Source organism: Molossus molossus, unplaced genomic scaffold (genome assembly GCF_014108415.1).
Source record: "Molossus molossus isolate mMolMol1 unplaced genomic scaffold, mMolMol1.p scaffold_m16_p_12, whole genome shotgun sequence".
NCBI classification, from domain to species: domain Eukaryota; kingdom Metazoa; phylum Chordata; class Mammalia; order Chiroptera; family Molossidae; genus Molossus; species Molossus molossus.
The window spans coordinates 78,421,336-78,442,413 of record NW_023425347.1 but is presented as its reverse complement, the minus strand read 5'-3'; the positions used below and the strand labels follow the sequence as shown (position 1 = coordinate 78,442,413).

Below are 21,078 nucleotides of genomic sequence, written 5' to 3'. Positions count from 1 at the left end.
CCTCCGGGTCTGTTCTGTTCTGAGGACCTCTGGGTGGCTCTGAGGTGCTTCACGCTGAGCAGACGCAGGTGGCCATCCTATGCCAGAGGCACCGATGACCTCCACAGAGGGCCCGGAAGCATGGAGAGTCTCCGGGTGTCCACTGGCTGGTCTCTTTCCAATGTACTCCTTTTTGAGACTATGGGGCAATAGGAGAAAGGGTCCAGCCTGCTTCCCAGTCTTTGGGGCCAGCCAACTGCAGCAGCATCCAGAGGACAGAGCCTTGGGCCTATGTGTCCCTGTGTGCCTGCCACCGGGCTAACCACCGTACACACGGTAGCTCATTGGGTCCTCGTGCTAATTGCCGCAGGTGGGAATCGGTGTCCATGTCACACGGATGAGCAAATTCAGGCTCAGAGAAGTGACGTGACCTGCTCAAGGTCACCCAGCAGAGGCAATACCCAAGACTTCAGACCTGGTCTGTCTGACTTTAAGACCGATGTGACGACTATGCCAGGTGCACCCCACCGGGCTCTGCCTGGTCACCCCGTTTTGGTCTTCCAACCCCACTACTGACTGAAAACAGGGCTAAGGCACTATGGGAGAGGCCAGCGGACGGGGGGGGGGGGGGGGGAGGAACGGGAAGCTGAGGTCGGGGAGTGCCCCCAAGTCCTCCAGCTCACAGAAGAGTGCTGAGCAGCTGAAAGGGGGTGGTGGTAGCCTGCACGCCCTCTCCAAGTGCCTTCAGGGCTCGGGTGCTAGGACAGGGCAAGGCTGTGCAAAGGGCGGGCTTGAGAGACACAGAGAGCCCATCCCTTTCCCAAGCGGCTGTCCCTCATACACAGTCCCACCCACATACGATGTGCCCCCTCCAACCCAACACCAGCGAGGGCTAAATCTTAGGAGAAGCTGTCTTCTGACATCCTCTCCCTTCAAAGCTGCCCAGCTCTCCCCGCAAAGAACCTGCTCTCCCAATGCTTCCCCTTACATTTGCCTACATATTTTTACAGCCAATCGGTGCTTTCAAAGGGCTCCTTTTTCATCTCCTAATTAATTTTTATCTTCCGAGACAGAGGGAGGACAACACAGGAGACGCTGTTTGTGATGTCTGCTGCTCCTTGACAACTCTTCGAATGAAGCTTCCGTTGGCACGATGGGGCTGCCTCCAGCCATGCGTCTCCGGGGCTGCCGGGTGGGGGAGCAGCGAGGGATCTGGCGCTCCCCTGAGACAGCCCAACATCCGTTGTCTTTGGACAGGAATGGGATGAGTGCTACTCTCAGCTTTTTATGGTGGTGTGCAGCCTAACCAGAAACACAGGCTAACCACAGAATTGAAGTTCATCTGCCCTGGACTCTGGGACATTTGGGGGTGCCCCCTGCTTGGCTCCCTTCCTCAACACGGTTTCCTGCATTTGCTTCACTCGACTCCTGTCATCTTTCAATTCCATCCTTTAATTCAACAATGGCATGCACGCGCGCGCGTGCACACACACGGTTATCAGATGGACTGTCCCTTTTACTATTTTAGTAACTGTTCTAGGCTGGGGGTCCGGCTCCACTGACTGTGGCTTCACTGCTCCTCAGCTGACTCCTGGACTGGCTGGCTCCTTAGAGAGGTGACATGGACGCAGTGACAAAGAGCACAGGCACTAGAGCCAGATGGCTTGAGTTCGAATCTCAGCTCTGTGTTTCACCAGCTTGCTGCTGGGCAAGTCAGTGTTGACTCCGGTGACTTTCGGAGTCTACTTTCATCATGTGCAACGTGGAGGTGATAGTAATAGTCTCTGTCTTCTGACGTCGTTATGAGTGAATATCAGCAGTTTCAGTTACCCACGGTCAACCAGGGTCCAAAAATATGAGATGGAAAATTCCGGAAATAACCAATTCGTATTTTTTAAATTGCACATTATTCTGAGTAGGGTGATGAAATCTCAAGCTGTCCTGCTCTGTCCTGTGCAGAAGTGCGCCCTCCCTTTGTCCAGCGCATCCACGTGGCATGCTCCCCACTGTCAGTCACTGGGGCTGTCTCAGTTATCACGCTGACTGTCATGGTACCGCAGTGCTGGTGTTCAAATGACCCTTATTTTACTTAATAATGGCCCCAGAATGCAAGATGCTGGCAAAGAGAAGCTGTAAGTTGTATGTATGCCTATGAAAAACGGTGCATGTAGGAGTCTGTTCTGTCTGTGGTTTTAGACATCCACTGGGGGGCTTGGGACGCATCCCCCGTGGAGAAGGGACTACTGTACAGGTAAAGTGCTTGGATGTCGCCTGCCACCTAGTGAGGGCTCAACAAACGTTACCATTATTGATGCCTTTGCCAGTGTCTCCTAGACACCCTTGGGTACGCCCGGAGCTGAGCCCTGTCCCAGGTGAGTGCCAGCCTTGCCATTTACACTCACGGGCAGGGGAGGGGACAGCCCTCCCGCAGAGGATCCTGGAGTGCGTGTGGGGAGGGCGCTTCGCGTGCTGACGGACTACCTAACCTATGTACCGGCTCCACCACTGACCTGCTGTGTGACCATGGGCCAGTCACCCAGCCCCTCTGGGCCTTGGTTTCTCTTCCAGCTCGAACTGAAAAGTGACGGTGAGGCTGTGGCCTGGTCTGGGGTGGGGAGGCATGGCTATGGAGGGAACGGGGCAGGGGAGGAAGTCAGCTTGCCCAGGGATCTTCTTGGGGGTGCTGTGTGTTCTCAGCTCCTCGTCTGGGGTGGCGCGAACGTATCCACCTTCAGGTCCTTTCTGCCCACACAGCAGTCCCACCGCTGCCCAGGAAAGGAGCCGGGGCAAGGAGAGCTTCATTGGAATCAAGGCAGGAGTCAAGAAGGCCAGACTTCAAGAGGCATTAATTGGTGATTAGGAGAGTAAGGGAGTGGATTTGGTTCTGCAGGGGGACATGGAGTTGCTGTTTCTGGCCAAAGGCTCTTGTGAGGATGGGCTCTTGAGCCCCAGCGTCTCAGCTGGGTGGCAGCCTCTGAATCCCTGCCCTGCCCTCCTCACTGTGCCATTTGCAAGAAGGTGGGTGAAGGCAGAGCAGGCTGCAGGGGGTGCTGCTTGATGCTGAGGACAGAGGCTCAGTGGGGAGCTGGGACTAGGCTCTGGGAAGCCAATCTGGTGTCTTCACGTGGAGGGAGGCAAGGACATCCAATCAGCGGCAATGAGCCTGCACCAGCCTTATTTATGCTGCTTCCCTTTGATCGGGAGCCCTGCTTAGAGATGGGCTCATGAGTAATGCATGAGAGATGCTCGGGCACAGTCAAAGGGCTGGCGACAGCCTGAGGATAGGCGCAAGCAGGCACAGGTGCACGCGCACACACATACATGCATGCACGGACCACTACACACATGCAGACACACGTGTGCAGGGACCATCACACACTAAAGTTATTACACACACATGCATGAGCCGTTCCACAAACACATGAGCTATTACACATACACAGGCCCATCCCCCCACTCACACTAATTTAGGTACACCCAGGGGGACATTTAAACAGGTGGACATGCATGTATTCTCCGCACAATTGCACACATACATACTTGTGTGCACACATACATGGATTATATACTGCTATATGCACATATTCATGTAACACATTCATACTGCTCACACTCATGAACACATACACAGGGTCCCAGAGAGGGCCTAATGAGCCAGGACTATGCTTTTCTCTTTCCTTCACTCTGAAGGAGGTGGAGGTGACCTTTAGGAAGTCCACGTTTGGGGCTTCTCGGTGGCAGTAACAACAGACAAGAGAAAAGCCCCCCCCCCTTGCTAAGCAGGTGCTTCCACCCTTGAGGAGGGACAGGGGAAGGTAGGGGTGGGGCAGAGTCCTGGTGGGGCTCCCAGGAGGCAGAAGGCTTTCCCACCCAGCCCCTTCCCTCTCTCCTCACTCAGACCCCATTGGAGGCTCAATCCAGCACTCAGAGGCTGAGCCCGGAAGGAGGCGAGGCTGGGGCTGGGAGCCGGGCCTCGGGCAGTGCTTCTCAACCTGTGGGTCGCGACCCTTTTCAGGGTCAAACGACCCTTTCACGGGGGTTGCCTAAAACACAACAGTAGCAAAATTACAGTTATGAAGTAGCAACAAGAATAATTTTATGGCCGGGGGTCACCACAACATGAGGAAATGTATTAAAGGGTCGTGACATCAGGAAGGTTGAGAACCACTGGCCCAGGGGAAAGGGACACACCCCAGGCTTTCAGGCTGATTGAGAGCAACTGACTAGCAAATAAATAAATGGACTAATGGACCTATAGCCACAGAGTTCCCAAATCCTGACCATTTCGGAGACATAGCCAGGACAGTGTCCTCAAGGTGTGATCTCTACCAGCAGCTGCAGCATCGCCTGGCAGTCTGTTAGGAAGGCACGTTCTCGGCCCTTCCCTAGGTCACTGAGCCAGAAACTCCGAGATGTGGCCCAGCGATCTGGGTTTGCCCCAGCCTTCCAGGTGACGGGGATGCACACCCAGGTGTGAGACCCCAGCCTAGAACATGGGCCTCAGAGGAAGGCAACCCTGGGTCAGCACCTGGCTTCTTCAGCTGTGAGTCCTCGGACAAGCCACCTAACGGCTCTACGCCTCAGTTTCCACATGTGTAAAGTGGACGTCACTGTAGCTCCTACTCACAGGGTTTGTCACGGAGATGAAACGACGCATGTAGCACGGTGACTGGCTCACTGTGAACTCTCGGTGGTCGTAGCTATTGTCATTATCCCTTTCATTTGCAGAAGAACATCTCCAGCTACTGGTTTTCAGGGTCAGGCAGTCTCCTCAACCCTCAGTGACCCTAGCAGAAGGTGTAAACACACTGGGGAGCTGAGCCAACACCTCCCAAGGCAGGAGGAGCAGCCGACCCCCAGAAGAGCAGTAACCTGAGCAGGTGGCAGGGGCTTTATCTGGACACGAGCATTCCAAGAGTGTAACCTGCGAAGGAGTGTTTGTAACCTCTTGTTCAGGTGTTAAGTCTCCTCTTCTCCTTGGAAGGTGTGCCCCTGTCCCTCTAAGCAGTGAAGAGCTCAGCCCCCAGCCCAGCCCAGCCTGGTGGAGGTGGGCGCCACCAGGGCGCAAAGCCAGAGGCAGGCCCGCTGGTCCTGGGCCTGTTTGTGGCTCTGGCCTCACTTCTTCCCCTTCTCCAGCTCACCTCCCACCTGACCTCCTCTGGTGACTTAAGGAAAGACAGCACCTTTACACTGCTTGTCCCAGGTATAGAAACTTCTAGGATCTGTGCGGGGACCAACCCAGGTGGCCACATTACCATAACTCCCCCAGATTAACTGGTCCCCATTAGGGAGGGGCTGAGCCCTGGGGATTTCTGACCCCTTGGCTCTGTGTGCTGAGGGAAGGACAGTAAAGGGTCAGCTTGTGGTGCTGCGGTGGGAGGGAGAGGGTCTCACCTTGAAGAAGGTCATGGTGGCCCCATCCTTGACAGCCCCGTACTCGATTTTGGTTTGCTTGGCCAGGTCGTCGGCAGAGTCGATGGGCGACTCCATGCGCTCCACGGTCAGGAAGGCGGCGAGGTTGGCCGTGTAGGAGGAGATGATGATGAGCGTGAAGAACCACCAGATGCCACCGATGATGCGTGTGGACAGGGCTTTGGGCATCAGTTCAGACCCTGGGAGAAGGGAAGAGGCAGAGGCCTCCGACAGTGTCCACACCAGGGCAGCTCAGGCCCTCCGGGTCATTGTCCACTGACCATCTGACAAAAGCCAAGGCTCTTACCCTCAACCAGGGGTTCTCAAAGTGTGGGCCCTGGACCAGCAGCATTGGCATCACCTGGGAACCTGCTGAAATGCCCACTCTCAGGCCCCAGGCCAGGACTTACGGAATCAGTGACTTCGGGGACGGGCTCCACAACCTGGGTTTAACAAGCCCTCCAGGCGACTCTGATGCAGGCTGACACTTAAGAACTGCTGCTCTAGAACAACGGCCGTGCAAAGCATGTCACAGGCTCGTCGGGCCGTGATGCCTTCCATGGAGCCCTGGATGGCCCCAGGTTCTGATCACCGGGAGTCAGAGCCCCCGGGTTCCTGAGTGAACCCTGCTCCTGACTCTCTGTAGCACCTTGTGCCAGATGCGTCCCCCCTTCCTCTCCCCGGCCTCACACAAACACTGTGCTGCTGCGATAATACAATTTGAGGCGAAATTGTGTTGGAAATGCATTTGGTATACAAATACAAGATTGCTGTGTCGTGCTTCGCAGAAGAAGAAAAATCAACATTTTTTGAAGCTCTTTGCAGAAATAGATAACTCTTCCTCCCGACCTTGGGTGTGGAGCACAGTCTAGATGAAACCTTCTAACTGAAGTAATTAACTGGGCGGCTTTCAAGAGATTTAAATAGCAAGTGACTCCTGAACTTTCCAGAATGTTTGGACCTGCAATCTGAAAAGTGTCTGCTTTGATATGGATGATATTTTCCCCCTCAAAGAAATCACTCCAGGGAGAGGTTTTCAAATACACAACTATTTTTCTCCCTCCTAATCAAAACCTCGTGGGGAATACACAAGGGGCCGGTGCTTTGAATAGCAGCAGGAGATGGAAGCGGAGACGCTATTACCGCGTCGAGGGCCTTCCAGGTCTTTCCCAACTGTCACCGAACAAAGATGATGGACAAAGAAGCAAGGTGAGGCTGCAGGACGCTCATTAATAGTGGGACAGACCGAGGCACGTCCCTTGGGAGCTGCCTGTCACTTCCCACCAAGGCTCCTCAGCTTCCTCGCCCAGCCAGTCACCCAGTCCCACCTGCTGGCCCCTCCCCCCAGACTGCTTCAAGCCAGGGCTAGGGCTGCCCCCCAAAAGGAGAAGGACTTATTTTAGTTGTTTGCTCGGTGAGCTTTTCCAGGCTCTGTTGGACCCCTACCCAGGCCTTTCTCTACCTTGGGCTCTGTCATGGATGGGAACTCATCAGGTGGGGGCAGATTTATCTTTCCTCATCCTTCTTCATTCAAGTGCCCAGCACAGGGCTTGGCAGGTAGTGGGCACTCAGGACTCGATGGGATAATATCATCCTTTCACTCATTCGTCCGCCATTCAGCATTTGCTGGGGGATGTCTACCAAGGACCAGGACACGTGCTGGGCCTTGAAAATGCACACAGATGAGTGAGGGACAAGGGCATTTTCTTTGGACCTTCTTCCCTCCCATACCCCTTGTCACCCACTGTCCCTTAGTGGGACCCTAACACAGGCGGAGATTTGGGTTCCTCCATTTCCTGAGATATGAGGCTCTGGACTGCAAGGTAGAAGCAAAGGGCTTATGTTCTCCCTGGAGATGCTTCCCGGCTGGGGCCCGTTCCCTGTGCCCACCGCCAGCCCACGGTGTCTTTCTCCACACTCCTTGAAGCCAGACCGGATGCTCTGCTTTCTGAGGTTTGGAGCAGCTGCACGTGTTTCCAAAGGGAGGGCCACCAGCCCAGGGCCAGGCCCTCCCTCAAGAGCAGCTGAGAACACGGTGCCCTTCCATGCACCCCACCGCGGATGCACTCAGGCTCAGGTCCCCACCTCAGACATGATCCTTCCTACGCCCAGGCTCCCCACAGCCAGGCCACCGGGTCACGTCCTGGCTACATCCTGAAATTCTCTGTCTATCTCTGTCCTTTAGTGCCACGGCCACTATCCCAGTTCAGAGCTCATCAGCTCATTCCCGCGGTGGCCTCCCACGCAGCCTCCCTGTCTCCAGTCGCCTCCCATCCTCAGCCCACCTCTGTTCAGCCAGATTCTATGGCGGTGAGGCCATCGGTGGAGTCGGCCCCAGTGAGAAGGATGCTCTATGTCCACCTCAGTTGGGGCAGGAGGGGCTGGGGATCAGCCCTGCATAACATGGTGGGGGCAGCTCATCTGCTTTAACCTTAGAACCCGCACTGACCCAGAAACAGTAGTGGTGAAGGGTGGGGGGCTGGGGCAAGTGCACACACCTGGGTGTCCAGGTATCTCCAACCTTGTGAGAGCTCAGCAGGTCTGAGCTGTCCTGGAGGGTGGGCTGACTGCTGACTCCATAAAGGCTGACCCCCCTCCCACCCCCTGGGAGAAGAGGGCTCCTGGGGCGAGGAGGCTCCCCCTGGGGAGGGGGCACATACCTTGTTGCATCAGGGACCCCATTCCGAACCAGAAGCTGTTCAGCAGAGTGAAGTTGTTTTCCACCACCTCGGAGCCAGGATTGCAGGGGTGAGCGTCGTACCACTCATAAGGGCTGAACCTGCAGCGAGAAGAGGGAGTCCTGAGGCTGAGCTGCAGGGGGATGGGCGGGAAGGGGCATCTGGGTCACACCAGCGGGTGGTTCAGCAGACACTGGTGTGCCCACCACTTCAGCATCAATCTCCTCATTGTTCTGCGGGGGAGGCAGGGATGGGAAACCAGGACTGTTTTGTTTTGTTCTTTATTGTTAGTGGCTTTTGCTGGTTATAAAAGTAATTCAGTATATCCCTTAAAATTAAAAGTGCACAGGCCCTTCAACCCAGCCATTCTGCGACTCATTATCTGTCCTGAAAAAACATGAGTACATCAGCGTGAAAGAGAAGCACACGAGGATGTTTATCAAAGCATTGTTGGTAATAGCAAAAAGCTGGCGACAACGGAAATGCCCTTCAATAGAGGGATGATGAGCTGAACTGGGCCACGGCTGCACTGTGGAACATCACACAGCTCATCGGCGAGAACGAGATGCTGCCACCGGCCGGGAAAGATCTGCAACACGTTTGGTCAAAAAAAAAAAAGCGATAAAAATAAGGACAATAGGATACATTTATGTAAATAGATTCCCGAAGACACAGCTATCTACTTCTTTTTGTACGTTTGTATATAAATGCATATGAAGCATCTGGAAGAATCCAATTCTAAAAAATATCAGCGTTTTCCTCCAGAGAGGGGAGTTAGAGCGGCTGAAGGGATTTTAGGGACGCCTTTTGCTGTATTTGTATGATATGGATTTTTATTTTTTTAATCCTCACCCAAGGACATGCTTAGAGAGAGAGAGAGAGAGATCAATATGAGAGAAACATCAACTGGCTGCCTTCTCCGGACCGCAGGTGGATGCTCTAACCGCTGAGCCAAACCGGCCAGGGCAACTGGCTGCCTTCTGTTCATGTCCCGACTGGGAATCAAACCTGCAACCCAGGTATGTGCCCTGACCGGGAATCGAACCGGCAACCTTTCAGTGTACGGGAATGATGCTCAGCCAACTGAGCCACTTTGGCCAGGCATATTATATGAATTTTTAAAAATGAGAACGGGCCCTGGTCGGTTTGGCTCAGCGGTTAGAGCATCAGCCTGCGGTCCGGAGAGACCCGGGTTCGGTTCCCGCTAAGGGCATGTACCTTGGTTGCAGTTTGTCCCTGACCCTGGTTGGTCGTGCGGGTGGCAGCCACTCGATGTGTCCCTTTCACATCGATGTTTCTCTCTTTCTCTCTTCCTGTCTCTCCCTCCCACTCTATCTGTACAAAAAATGGAAAAATGTCCTCGGGTGAGGATAAAAAAAAAAAATGAGAACGGGCTTTTGAATTATTTGTATTATTATTTATTTATTTACTATTATTTATTACTATTTTTATTTATTTATATTTTTGAATTTCTTGTATACTCCTTTAAGTTTTTAAGTGGGAAAAAAAAGTCAAATACACTCTTCATAAAACAGTCAAACAACACAGAAGAACACAGTGAGAAAGTGAAAGTACCCAGGATCCCACCGCCTGGAGAGAACAATGTGCTATATAAATGTTCAGATTTTTTCTCTGAATATACAAATGCATGTATGACAGGGAAAAACTGTTACTTTAAGCCCCCACTGCCTTCTATGGAAGAGAATCCTGGTAGGTGGAGGGGTCTTGGTGTACCCAGGTGTGTGCCTCCAGGTGTGTGCCCCTTTGCCAGGTGTGTGCCCCCAGGTGCGTGCCCCTTTCGCTGGAGTTCCTGTTGAAGAAACGAAGGGTGGAGGAAGCCGGAGCACTCAGAGGTGAAGAGACCCTGGAGGAAGTCTCCAAGGGGCTGGCTTGGCTGGTGTGGCATGAAGCAGGGTATCCTGGTGGCCGAAAAAGGCCTTAGCAATGTTGAACCCCTGGCGCTAGGCAGGCACGAGCCAGGCCAGACCCATTTGCAAGATGGACAAGCCCTGCGTCATGCCAGAGATGCCATGGAGTGGATCTGGGGACCTGCTGCCTTCACAGACCCCATCTCTTCAGCAGCCAGCATGGAGTGGTCCAAAAGACAGAGGCCACATGGAGATGGGGACCGAGGGCCATGTGCACCATACAGAAGTGCTGTGTTTGACCCCGACAGTGTTGTAAAAAATTGAATTCGTGGCTACATATAAAAGCCACGAGGTGTCACATAAAAGTCTGAATCTCTCTAAAAATCACGCACTGTGCAACACTGGCACAGCGTCCTGCCCGGCACAGCTGTTGGAGCTGAGTATCGACCTTTTAACCAGGTGTGTGCCTCTAGGTGTGTACCCTTCACCAGGTGTGTGCCTCTTCACCAGGTGTGTGCCTCCAGGTGTGTGCCCCTTTGCCAGGTGTGTGCCCCTTCGCCAGGTGTGTGCCTCCAGGTATGCACCCCTTTCACTAGATGTGTGCCTCCAGGTGTGTGCCTCTTCGCCAGGTGTGTGCCTCCAGGTATGCACCCCTTTCACCAGGTGTGTGCCTCCAGGTGTGCGCCCCTTCGCCAGGTATGTGCCTCCAGTTTGCTTCAGTCCCTATCACTACCTGCTGCCTACCCCTCAGCCTGCTTGCCTTTCCCATGCTTCCTGCCTGGCCCCTCCAGGAACTTCGTTTGCCACCCCTGATTTAAACTTGGACAGGTCATGATTTGAGTCTAACTCTGCAAAGAAAAAGTTTTGTGACTTTGGGCAATGACTTAACCTTTCTCAGCCTCAGTTTTCTACTTCTGCAAAGTGGGGATAATTCTATCCACCTCACAAGACTGTCATGATGATTTGACCAGACACATGTAAATTGTGTTATGTGAGTGCTACACAGTGTGACAATTGTACTGTGATGCTCTTCGTGGCTCTGTGGCCAGGACCCTTGCCCCTATCCTCTCTCGTCATGTGTCCCACGTCATTCCAGCTGCTCCAGAAATCCTGTCTCTCCCTCAAAGTCTCCCCATCCTGACCTTGGGAAGGGGGTCCCTATCTCTCTGGCCGGGAGGGACGTGGGGGAAAGCAGGCTTGGCTGCCAGCAGCTGGTGAAAGGCCAGAATGGGTGGGGGATGGGACGCACATCACATGCGCAGAACTGATGCTGGAGAAGCGTGAGCTATTTTCCAGGGGTGGGGAGCTGGGAGGCTGCTGGAGCTGCTGAAATGATGGTGAGAGCAGCAGAGAGTGGCTCCTGGCTTTCAAAGGCTTGTTAGACCATTCGAGACAAGAGGCCTAATGAAGGCCTCTCTGGCAGCTGCAGGCAGGCGCCTCAGGCCGGCGGGCAGCAAAGGGCTTCGGAGGCAGGACAATTTCATCTCTGCCGTCCTTCCCTTTGGTCTCTCTCTGTGTGGGAGGAGGGAGCGAAGGGAGGAGGGTGGGGGAAAGGTTTTCAAAGAAGATCCAGGAGAAAAAAGGGCTGAAACACCAAGTCCTTGGATCTCAAATTGCCTCTCCAGAGAAGTCTCTCTTCGTACTTTGTTAGGATTTAGAGAAAAAAATAACCAGGGCAGAGGCTGGGCTGGAGCCTGGAGAGAGGGGGCAGAAGGCCTGGCCAGTAGGGGATGGGAGCTGGGCCCAGCAGTCCCCTACTGGGGGAAGAGGCAGAGGGCGGATGTCCAGGTGGCCAGAGATGTGGGTCACAGATAAAACACCTGGTGACTCGAGTTCACATGAGAACTGGCTGTGTCGCTATGGCTAGGCTGGCCTTGGCGAGGACTGAGCCTTCCTGAGCCTCAGATGTCTCCTCTTTACGGGAGGCTGTGAGGACTCAATAATATGATGTTGTGAAGGACAGAGCATGGTGCTTGGCACACACTAGGTGCTCAGTAAACACTGAGCTCAACGTGCCCCCAGTTACCTCCTTCTACCATCTCCCGTGAGCATGTGCCAGCATCTTTCATTCAAACAACCTGATGTGTTAGGGTATTGCTAGCGTGCCTTACAGACAGGTAGGTTTCTGCACGAGTGCGTGTGTGTGATTCTACACGGTATCCCTGCTGTTGTGGATTAGATGACCACAGTCCTTTTGCAAGCGTCAGGCCACCTGCTGGGCCACCCATGCACCTGGGTCTGCAGTACTGGGTGCCTGGTCCAGGTGGCACAGCTCTGGGCAGTGACTTAACCTCTCTAAGCCTGCTCACAGGGCCTGGGGTGCAAGTGCTGCATCTCACTTGTACACACAGACCAGGTAAGGACTGGGGGATTCAAGCGTGGGGCCATGAAGTAGTCCCCAGGGAATATAAAGGGATCTGAGCTGCAGAGGAGAGAGGAGCATGAATAGCAGTGGTCTGAGTGGGGACTTGCCTGGTTCCCTAAAACTCCAACCTCGGCCCAGAGCTCCGGCCATAGCATTGCTCTTACCTGGCGATGACAAAGAGGACACAGCTGACACCCAGGTAGGCGAGCAGCACGTACATCCAGATGTCTGGGGACAGGGGGTTGAGGAAGGAGAAGACGCTGGGGTTGGTGCCATTGGGCTTGCGATAGAGGATGCTGACACCAAGCGTCATGAAGGGCTTGGAGAAGTCAATGGCCTTCTCGCGGACATGGGTGATGGTCAGTGGGGCCACGGCCAGGTCCGCCTTCTGCAGTGAGAGAGAGAGAGAGAGACAGACAGACTGTGAGCAAAGCCTCAGATGAGCAGTGGACAGGACACTCTTTGGAGTGGAGTCAGTTGCCTGAGCTCTGGATTACTTAACCACTCTTCAGTTTCAACATTTACTAACCCTTCTTCTGGGCCAGGCCACACTCAAGGTGCTGAGGAGACAATGATGAACTTAACCCCTGTTCTCCAAGAGCTCATGTCCTTCAGGAAAAGGACAGCAGTATAAACATGCTGTAACCATGTGGTCTAGTCTCAAAATGGTTACAGTTCAGTGACCTAAAGACATTTAAAGATCACTCATGTTTTCATTTATTTAAACTTTTTTTTTTCTTTAGTGATTTTACAGAGAGACGGAGAGAGAGATAGAAACATCGATGAGGGAGGACATCAACTGGCCGCCTCCTGCATGCTCCACACTGGGAATCGGGCCCACAGCCTGGGCATGTGTCCTGACTGGGTATCGAACCAGTGACCTCTTGCTGCATGGGTCGATGCTCAACCACTGAGCCACACCAGCCGGGCAGATCACTGTTGTTTTTGTTTTGTTTTTATCCTCACCTGAGGACATTTTTCCATATTTTGTTCAGATAGGGTGGGAGGGAGAGAGAGAGAGAGAGAGAAACATTGACGTGAAAGGGACACATCGGGTGGTTGCCACCCGCATGATCCAATCAGGGCCAGGGATAAAACTGCAACCGAGGTATGTGCCCCTAGCGGGAACAGAACCTGGGTCTTTCCGGACCACAGGCCGACGGTCCAACTGCTGAGCCACACCGGCCGGGCAGATGACTCTTGTTTTTATTTGTGACTTTCAAACATCATGAAGAGGACATGGAATCCACAACAACTCTTGTTTAAATGTTTTCCTCTCCCATCCACTTCTCAACTGTTTTACCCCACTCTAGATATTCTATATGTCCTAAAAGCTCCCCAAACCAGTTAGGCAGAAATAATACCTTCCTTGGAGGGAGCAGGTAGGGAAGAACTAAAGAGGCAAATCCATAGCCCTCCTGCGAGGGCAGAGGAAGGAAGGAGCGGTAGGGAAGGCTAGGAATGTTCATATGTTGATAAATCTTAGCGCATCACATCTATCTCTTGGGTCTGAGCTTTCACTAATTAAAAATCTCTAACCCTTCACTGCTTTCTTTCTAGCCATACCCCACTGCCCTATTTCTAATTGAGGCCCCATTTAATTGCTTCCTCTTGACTGTATCCATGCTTGGCATACACTGTGCCCTATTGAGAACGCCCTCTCCCTGTGGCCTTTTATCATCTTCCATATTCTTTGCCCATGCTACCTCTTCCAAGAAGCCCTTTCTGATAGCCTCCAGTTCTAAACTCCCATGAAGTCTGCTCTGATCCATGGTAAGATCCCAGCCATGTGACCTTTTGTCTTATCTGCTTAGTTACCTGTGAGTTTTTAAGCACATGTCAGACTATAGCTGACGTCCTGCTTCATTTCTCAATTTCCAATCCCCATCTCAGCCTCTGTAATATTTTGTTCATTAATAATGTTTCCCTCTGAGAGTTCACCCCAAAGGTTCCTGAGGATATTTTCTCATTAGAATATGAACCAAGTTATCACTTCCCTTCCTTAGATGGGACAGGACAGAAAGGGAGGCTGGGTCCTAAGGACCAGCACTAAAGACCCTTTTGCTAAGACTAGGGAGGCTACTTCTGAGACCCCCCTCCCAAGGCAATGCTTCTAGGCAGCCACCCACTGGCTTGGTCCAGCTCCATCCATCCATCCATCCATCCATCCATCCATCCATCCATCCATCCATCCATTATTTAGGAGATCCAATAGGCATTGGGAAATATAGAGTAGAGCTCAACAGTGAGGGAAATGCACACTAATCACATCGTTTACTAAATGGTAGCTGTTAACACTATCTGATTCCACTAATCCTAGAATAAAAACCAGGAACCAAGTCGAAATCAGACTTCAAGGAGATGAGTACTGATACGGGTGGCACCTTAGCTTCTAAATGGCTCTGCAGGTTTCCTAGACTGGGGGCATTGGGGAACACAACGTGATATTGCTCACCCCAATGTATCTCCTTCTAACAGCACCCCATACCCACTTATTGACACTTGGAGCACAAGGGTTCAGTGAACCTCAGAAAAGACAGGGAGGAGGAGTCTATTATAAAGGATCATTTTCTACTGGGACCTTCCCTTTATAAATTTCTGAACGTATGAACTGGAACTTGCTTAGCTCTTAAGGCAGAGAAGAAGAAACAAGCAGTTGCTGCCACCCCAGTTCCCTGGGGCCCTCTCATTCAGGAAAACAACAGAAGAGAGAGAACTGTCTGGGAACGTTCAGAGGGACTAATGCATATTTGCTCAAGATTGACTGTGTACCAGTCTGGGCTGCTGCGGTGAGCAAGAGACCCAGCTCCTGCTCTCATGGAGCTTCTTGTCGAGTGATACCCTTTTGGGGGCTGAGGATAGACTCTGAGTAGGGTGGGAGCCAGGGTTGGGTAACCTGGAGGGTCCCTTTCAGACCTGAAGTTCTAGGATCCTCTATAATGTTGGCATGGCAGGGGTGAAATGGGCTTTTGATTCTAGACGTTGGCCTCCCCCAGCCTTGTCCCTTCAAAACATAGTGCTTGTTTGGGAGGCTCTGTTCTGAACCCCATGTTATCATCATTGTTCAGAATGCATTTAGAACTGGTCTCTGGGGAACGGCCTCTGGGGCTTGGAGTGGATCCTTGGGAGAACCTCAAAGTCAATGGAGGCAAATCTTCCTTTGGCTTTTGGCGGCAAGTAGGATGAGAGCATTTATTACCGGGGGGATCAAGGTGTTTATAGCCAAGGCTTGTTCCATCTATCAGAAATGTTTTAGGATTGATGAGGAAGCCAACCATAGGGCTACAGGCCCTCTTTCTTCCCCCAAACCCACTCAGAACTTTCAGAATGTCCCCACCAGTCTTTCTACTTTCTGCCGTTATGGGGCAGGAGGCAGGGACATCTCTGGCATTCTGTGCCTACAGCAGCAAGACAACTGGTCAACCTGACCTTCTTCATGGGGAATTTTGATGTGTGTTCTCCCTTGGGCTACAAGGATGCTGGAGTTCTCCACTTCAATTTTGTGTAGGCAAGACACGCGACATTTTGTCGTTTATGATTTCCCTGAAAAAGGCATTATTTTGTCCAAGTTCTCTTGAAAGAGCAGAACAGATGTCAAGCCTTTGCTGTTTCAGTTCATTACTCAGAATGAAAGGCCCAGTCTTGGCAGGTTCCTCCCACTCATGCAAGTTTTCTTTGAGGATGATTCATAAAATCATAGGCTGTCAGAGCTGGACAAGAGAACTTTAAGAATATCTACTCCAACACTTTTTTTTTTAATGGAGGAGAAACTAAGGCTCAGAGAAGGTTCAAGGTATTTGCTCTCATATTTATAGTAATCACATCCTTGACTACCCCCCAAACCTCTGGCTTGTCTAACACATTTATTGGTCTTATGGGTGATTTATTGACCCCTCCTACCTCCCTAAGAACCTTTCCATACATTTTCCAACCCTCTGCACCAGGCAGGATGGCCCTTCTAGGACACTGATTCATCCCCACAAGCGCTTTTCACTTACCAAGAATGTCAGGACCTGCTTGTCTCCAGCCTCTCCTCTTCCATTCTATCCTTGCATGAGGCCACTAGACCCCACCTGTTCTATTAAATCCCCAACCAGAACTGAAGGAAGAAATGGCTAAACCAGACCCAGCTCCATATTTTGGCCCTAAGCATCCAACTGCCTTGGCTGCTGGTTGGGCCTTAGCCTTGTACCTCAGACTGAAACTTGGGCAACCTCTCACCAGATTCTACAAAAAGACTTGTGACCACGGTCCCAGTTCTGACCACTTATCACTAGTTGGCCTTCTCTTAGGACAGGGGTCCTCCATAGGGACTCAGCTTTGTTCCTCAAGCCCCAGCTTGCCACCTGTGTCTGGTGTCCCTGTTGGCACCTGCCTACTTGGATACTCAAGTTTGGTCTCCACCAGATTCACCATCTCTGTGCTCAGTCTCTTGGTTGGGATCTTCCAGGGAATATGCTTGCTCAGATTATGACTTACTGTAGTAATAAGAGTAAGTACTGCTATTATTCATGAATATTTCTTATACACCAAGCATCGCCAAATGTGCTACCCATATTGTCTTATGCGATCCTTCCAGCAGCCCCATGAGGCAATACATGTTCTCACCACATTCCAGATGAGGGTACTGTGGCTCAATCAGGCTAAGTGTGTTCAAGCTGGTGAGTGGCTGAGCCAATACTTGGACTCAGTTTACCATGGCCTCAAAGCCCAATGTTTTACCATGCAAACCACATGTAGTAGGTTGAATTGTGCCCACTCCCCAACAAACATGTTCAAGTTCTAACTCCTGGTATCTATGAATGCAACCTTATTTGGAAATTGGGTCTTTGCAGAAGTAATCAAGTGATGAGGAAGGCATGCTGGATTAGGGTGGGCCCTGAATCCAATGACTGGTGTTATAGAAGAGGAGAGGACACACACAGAGAAGAAGGCCATGTGATGACTGAGGCAGAGATTACAGTGATGCAGCTGTAATCCAAGGAATTCCGGGGACTGCCGGCTACACCAGCAGCTAGGAGAAAGGCACGGAACAGATTTGCCCTCAGTCTCCAAAAGGTATCAAACCTGCTGACACTTTGTCTGATTCTGGCCTCCAGAACCGAGAGAGAACAAATTCCTGTTGTTTTACACCTCTCGGTTTGTGGTCATTTGTCACGGAAGCCCTAGGAAACTCATGCCCCTGCCACTTAGACCCCGGACAGGATGCATGGAGCCCCTTTCACCGCCCGCAGCCAGGCTTTATGGCCGGGCCCATCCTGCCCTGTCCTGAGTCGAGGTTGCACTCCCAGAGACCTGAACTTGACTTTGGCTCCTGACCATGACTGCCACTGGGCCTACCCAGCATGTACTTCACATCGCCTGGCGGGGCTTGGGAGCCCTATGGCTGTAGGAACATGCTGATTCCCCCCTGCTCCCCGCCAGATCTCTCTGCTTCTGCTTCCATAGCTCCCCAAGAAAACCAGTCTAACTCCAGCCACACATGCAGGGCTTGTCCCTGGGGCTCTGTCTGCTGCCTCTGCCCACGCCTCTGGTATATAGTATCCACGGAACTCACCTTCCACTCCTTTCCCAAAGTGGTGTTTTTCCAGCTAAAATCTTTCCCTTTTCCAATGCTGCTTAATATTCGTCAAGACTTCCCTCTGCCTTTAGGATAAGAAATTCCTATGATAGGTTCTTTGATCCATTCATGATCTGGCCAGTGCTGTCCAATAGAAATTCCTGCCACAATGGGATGTCTCACGTCTGTGCTATCCAATAAATATGGTAACTAGTCACATACAGCTCTCAAGAATTGACACGTGGCTTGTGTAATTGAGGGATTGCGTTCATCCTTTTATTTAATTAATTTTAAGTGAAATAATTTGAATTAGTTTAAGTTTAAATGGAAATAACCTCATGTGACTGGCAGCTACTGTATTGGAAGGTATAGATCGAGCCCTGCTGGCCTCTCCAGTCCGACCTCGTCCTCTTCCCACTGGCTTCTTTCAGACCTTCCAGCCCATGCTCTCTCTCACCTCAGGACCTTTGCATGTGCACTTTTCTCCACCTGGAACGTCTTCCCCCAACTCATCGTCTAGCTAATTGCTACTTCTCTGTTAGATCTCAGCTCAAACAAAATCCTCAGATAAAGTCTGGTCTGCCTGGTGATTATTCTCACAGCACCGGGTATTTTCACCCCTAGCCCTCACCGTAGTTGTGCTTTTAGAGATACTAGAGATCCCCCAGGTCCTTCTCCCCCACTGGACCATAGGCTCATGAGAATAAGGCCCGGGCCATTATCTTTTCACTATTGTATGCCCCGTGCCCAGCACAGTGCTTGGCTCATCACAGACCCACGGTGCAGATTTGGGGACTGAATGAATGGGGGCGTTATTGGTTCAAGAGAGTCATCCTGCAAGCATGTCTGAGCACATAACAGATGATAAGGGGGCAAAGCAAGGCACCGAGAGTGGTCGCTAATGACTCCCAGCCTCCAACCTTAAGAAAACACTGTGCCCCTTGAAAGGCCTTGGACATTAACCTGACAACCAACAGCCTTAACAACCTGCACAGCTGAGTAGAGAGAGATAGTTGCTAGAAAATTCATGAACGTCAATGAGCAGTCAACTACCAACACCTCTGATTCACATGCCGGCACCCGGGGCTGATGGCAGCCTCACTCCTGACAGTGAGGGACGATGCCCGTGCCCCTCCTACCTGGCCATGCTCCTCTCTCGAAACACTTACCCTGGCTGAATAGTTGCATCTATTCATATGTTCATAGATTATTGTCTGTTTCCTCCACTGGAGTGTCAGATCCTGAGGCTCAGGGGAGGGAGTCTGCCTGTTCGTTCACCTCTGTATCCACAGAACCTGGCATGAGACCTAACTTCATGCATTTATTGAATAAATGAATAACTTGATCAATGGGAACACTGGCGGTTTGGAAGAGCTCACCCAACAAGCACCCCCGCACGGCCTGCCACACAGCAGTTTTTGGGGGTGGAGTACACTGAGTCACAGGTGGTATCTGCTGATGACCCACCAGCCAGCCACCACACTTACCAATCAGCGCTGTGGCCACTGACAACCTTGGAACAGCCAATACATATCTAAAGAGATGGGTACAAGTGCTAGAAAATTCCTAAGTGCTGACTGAGGGGTCATTACCTGTGCTTCGCGCACAGGACTCCTGAGCTGATAGACGCCTCATGCTGAGGAATGAAGCCTGTGTTTTCCCCAGGCCTGGGAGAATGGCTGATTCCTGAGTCCTGGCAGGGGCTGTCCTGCGTCTGTCTTTTAGGACGGTCCAGCACGTTTTCCCTGCTTCAAGGCACACTGTGAGGGGTGCACCCTCCACAGCCTTCCTTCCCCTCTCTAAAAGAATCCCTCTTCCCCACTCCCTGCACAAGATGGGTGTCTGCCCAGGTCCTGCCCAGGTCCAGTCTTGCCAATGCTGCAGGACTCCTGATGAGGAAAGAGGCTTGAGGTGCCCTTATCCATGCCCTGAGCATCTCTTCCTCATTTTTCAATTTCAGCTCAAGAGTCACTTCCACAGGGAAGCCTGAGTCATTTCTCCCTGTTCTATGCTCCCAAAGTCCCCTATACACATGCCCCTTTGCAGCACCAATAGAACTTGTAATGAAATTTAATATGGCTGATTCATAGTTTATTCCCAAATTAAACCTGGTTGCTCACATCTCCAGTCACTGTCCAGGTCTGGCATGTCATAGGTGCTTGGATCAGACCTCTCTTATGCTCCATAACAGACCTTTGGCTGTGACCAACCTCACACAGGGACAAGCTGACAGCATCTCACCTCCTGCCACCTGCAGGTGAGCTCCCTGCATGCCTTGCTTCAAAGTGCATTGGCCCAGCCTGAAGGTGGCTTGGCAAATCCTTTCTTGGCAACACAGACACCAGTGCATTCAGGCCAGAACTCATATCTGATTCCTGGTTTGAAGGCAGGAGACACAGTGGGTGATGGGGTTGTGGCTTTGACACCAGACCTTCCCTTTGGTCTCTGGAGAAGGTGCGCAAGTACATGTGCAAATTCAACATTCATCAATACTCTGTGTGTGTGTCCAGCCCCATGCCAGGACTTTCCTCTTGGCTTCAGGCTCTCTACACTTGGGGCTCTGCCTCCACCCTCCCTACAAGGACCATGGGCACCTGGCACCAGGACAGAACTTCTGGATGGCAGGTATCAGGAAAGGCCGATAACCGAAGTAATGTAAGGGGGTAATGCCTTGGTGTGTGCCTCAGTTCTCTGTGAGTCTGATCAATGTGAGTCAGGTCCTGTTTGGATTCAGAGGGGCGAGGTCTAAATCCTGGCCCACTGTGGCCCACCGGAATGTCCATGGCTGAGAAGACAGGTCTCCCACTGCTATCACATTCACTCAAGTACGTACTTCGACACCGGCATTCCCTGCCCTTGGAGTGAACGCAGATGAGCGGGACAGCTCCCATGTGCTAAGCATTTACTGAGTGCCAGACACTCTGCTAAGCATTTCTGCACCATATCTCATTGAATCTTCCCATGAGCCCTAGGTGGAGGTGTTTTTGTAATCATCCCCATTTCATAGATGTGGAGATGGAGGCCAGAGAGGAGGAAGAGTTTTCCCACTGTCAGCTAAACGGTGCTGGACCCAGAGTCATTAAAACACATGGAGGTAATTTAAAGGCATGGATGTGAGTAGAAGACTTCCGAGAGAGGGGAAATGAGAGGGTAGGCAGTCAAAATGGACAGTGATGATTTGAGAGAGAGAGGGGTGATGGATGGAGAAAGCACCGC

At 51.9% G+C, this 21,078-nt stretch overlaps 1 protein-coding gene across 1 annotated transcript in view; it reads right to left on the bottom strand.

Moving 5' to 3' along the window:
• Positions 1-21,078, bottom strand: part of GRIK3 (glutamate ionotropic receptor kainate type subunit 3) — a 208,915-nt gene that overhangs the window by 9,793 nt on the left and 178,044 nt on the right. Inside the window, exons 11-13 of the mRNA XM_036256235.1 lie at positions 12,467-12,690; positions 8,052-8,170; positions 5,374-5,591 (exon numbers count right to left, since the gene is read on the bottom strand). Of these exons, the coding sequence (XP_036112128.1) occupies positions 5,374-5,591; positions 8,052-8,170; positions 12,467-12,690 (561 nt within the window). The remainder of the gene's footprint in view (positions 1-5,373; positions 5,592-8,051; positions 8,171-12,466; positions 12,691-21,078) is intronic.